Source organism: Orycteropus afer, unplaced genomic scaffold (genome assembly GCF_000298275.1).
Source record: "Orycteropus afer afer isolate SDZICR_OR568_19922 unplaced genomic scaffold, OryAfe1.0 scaffold00336, whole genome shotgun sequence".
NCBI lineage: Eukaryota > Metazoa > Chordata > Mammalia > Tubulidentata > Orycteropodidae > Orycteropus > Orycteropus afer.
Window position 1 is genome coordinate 3,258,008 of NW_006921923.1, and position 3,125 is coordinate 3,261,132.

A 3,125-nucleotide genomic window follows, 5' to 3' on the forward strand; every position below is an offset into this window, starting at 1 on the left:
GTGGCTGGTGGGTTTGAACCGCCAGCCTTCTGGTTAGCAGTCAAGTGCTTTAGCCACTATGCTACCAGAGCTCCTATAGTGAGATTTAGGACTGTTTAAATTTAATGAGGAGATATCTTTAAAAGATCTTAAACAGTTTTTATCTATTTTCATTATAAAATCAGAGTTTTTATTTTTAAGACATAGTCTCTTTTAAAAAGGACATGATAAAATTTGAGTATCGGAAAATCATGGGAATTTTGAGAGCCCAGTCCTACCTAACAGCTCACTCTCCCTTTTGAACCAGTAACTCGGTTCTGGGTCCCGCAACTTTCAGTCTCCTTTTGTCTGAATATTTATTATATCCAATAGAACCAAGATAAATATCATATTTTTTCAGTAGGTGCTGATTTTTATTTCAGACTGACAATTTCTTAAATCTGAGGCTTACTTACCTTTGTGGGTCTATGAGGTGAATTTCTTTATATTTAGTTCCTTTAATATGCAATTTCTTTAGAGTAGTCTTATGTACCGAGGGTCTAAGAAAACAGAGAATAAATGATCAGTTGGTTGGGTTTAATCAGTCAAGCCTTTCTGGAAGAGATGAGTTTTCTTTTTATGTAAGAAGAGAGAGATGTGGATTGGTAGAGAAAGGTGGGGGAAGGCATTACAGATGTTTGGAATGTCATATGCAAAGACACAGACAGGAATGTGCAAGTTGCAGGAAGTGGGTAGTGGTCAGAACTCCCACTAATAAAAATTCATTGCTAGAGATAACAGGATATGAAATAGGTGAGAGAGGTATTGGGAGTGAGAAGTGACTTGGCAGAGTCTAGGGTTAAAATAGCATCAGATATAGTAAGGAATATTGAGCAATTTTGAGTCCTTAAGCAGGATAGTTAGTTACCGCACAAAAATTATTTTTTGAGGAAGCCTATTCTAGTAGTAGACTTGGATTCAAAGGGACAAGCTCAGAGGTGCTTCTGTTAGTCCAAGTGTGAGATTGATAATAATATCTGTGGCAACAGAAAAGAACAGAAAAATTGAAAAGACATTTTCAGTAAAGAATTGTCAGGCAAAAATGATTGGAATGAATTGAATGTGAATTACAAGAAAAGAAGTCAAATGTAATTGTAGCTTTCTAAGCATGGGGCTCAAGAGGATGATAATCTAGTTAGTGACATTGGAAATGTTCTAATAGCTTGGAATATAGGAATAATATAGAATGTGACTTGTAGTGTGTAGTAGTCTTAATGATTTTGCATCTGAACACTGAAAATAATGGCATTGTAATCATATTTAGCCGCTATATTGTTTTCAGGACAACAAGCCTCTTCCTCTTGGAATTCCTTTATTTTATTTTTTCTTTCATAATAAAGGTAATTCCTAGGCCTGGGACTGGTGTAACTGTGGGAGAAAAAGGAAACATTGGATTACCTGGCTTGCCTGGGGAAAAAGGAGAGCGAGGATTTCCTGGGATACAGGGTCCACCTGGCTTTCCTGGAACTCCAGGTAACAGATGCCCTATTTATATCTTTATGCATATAGCATCTTTACTAATTCATGTGCACAGTATTATATTACTTTTAAAGTAAGCAGTAAGTATAAGTAGAAGACATGGGTATTTTTTAATTGACAGGTACGTCTCAACTCTTACTAAAGCTTTTTTTTTTCTCACCAGATTCCTCACTTATACTTAAAAAAAAAAAGCTGAATCATTTCTGTAGTGACTTTTTATCCTAAAATCCCATTTCTAATCCCATTAATAAGCACATCAAACAGTTTCATGATCCAATAAATGAATCATCACACTTTCATGCTATTAAGGAAGGAGATACTGTGGTAGTTAAGTTTGTGTGTTAATTTGGCTAGGCCTGGTTGCTTGGCTGGGCAGCTGGATGTAGTATTCCCCATGATGGGACTGGTAATCAACTCCATGGTGGAATCTACTGTGAGCAGCTGAGTAGCTAGCTGCCTTAGGGAATGTGGTCTGCTTCCTGTATATAAGCAGAAGCATTGGAGAATGGTCTCTAGTTTACGGCAAGCTTGGACCCTACATGTAGCTGTGTCATTGTTCAGCAGCCTGCCATGCTTTGCTGACCTTGGGACTTACAATGGACTTGAATTAATGACCTGCCATGTGGTTTGGTAACATCGAGACTGTGCCATTTTATTTGTTGACCTTGGGCTTGTTAGCCTCAGTGGCCAGTAGCCTCCTGAGTGAAGAGATGCCTCTAGCTTCACTGGACCAGGAACAAGAGGCAGAGCTGAAGCCCAAGGTCGAGGGGCTTTCACACAGCCCCTACAGCCTGGCACTTTGAATTTGGACTTAAAGCCCCCCCAACTGTGAGAGAATAAATTCTTGTTTGTTCAAGCCATCCCATTTGTGGTATATTCCTGTCAGAAACAGCACTAGGGAACCAGAACAAATACCGTCCTACTAATGCCTGGGTTTGTAAGAGCTTCTATATAAAAATGGTAAGTAGTACTATCTACTTAAAATTCCGGAATCATCTACCTGGAAATCCCCATGGTTATTCTGCTGTCCCATCAAACCTTAGGGCTCAATACTGAGTTTTACATCTGTTCTCTTGTTGGAGATACACAGTATAGTGGAGCATTTCTAATTCTTCCACAAATTAAGCACTATCCTTGTCTAGCAAGTTTATTTGTATGATGACTGAAATGGAGTAATAGTTGGGATTTATGTAAAATTTGCAAAAGCATCTGGTACAATACTTGGCATATACGCATTCAATAAATTCTGGTTCTTTTCTCTTCAAAAGCATTTGACTAATGAGATGAGTGACCATCAGTGATCTTCCCAAGGAGAAAGAGAATAAAATGTGGGTTCAATTATGTTCTAACTATGTACCTTGGATTTCTGATTTCAAAATAGTGGACTAAATGCATACTATGTCTAGAAAATTGAGATGGGAATTCTCCCAAGATTCAGCAAAAGAGTTAAAGATTTGGAAAGTACAAAAGAGAAAATTAAGACATAATGAATAAACCTAGTAGTTCCAAAATCTTTCATGACTGAGTTCACAGAGGAGAGAATGGGATGAGAAGAAATATCTGAAAAAATAATGCCTGAGAACTTCCCTATGGAGACACAAGTCCCTGTGAAAAGACTCATGAAGTTC

The 3,125-nt window shown here is 37.8% G+C and overlaps 1 protein-coding gene across 1 annotated transcript in view; it reads left to right on the forward strand.

The window, feature by feature from the left end:
* The window catches only part of COL4A5 (collagen type IV alpha 5 chain), a 439,164-nt gene that overhangs the window by 232,968 nt on the left and 203,071 nt on the right, over positions 1 to 3,125 (forward strand). The window contains exon 18 of the mRNA XM_007952435.2: positions 1,359 to 1,491. Coding sequence (XP_007950626.1) covers positions 1,359 to 1,491 — 133 coding nt within the window. The remainder of the gene's footprint in view (positions 1 to 1,358; positions 1,492 to 3,125) is intronic.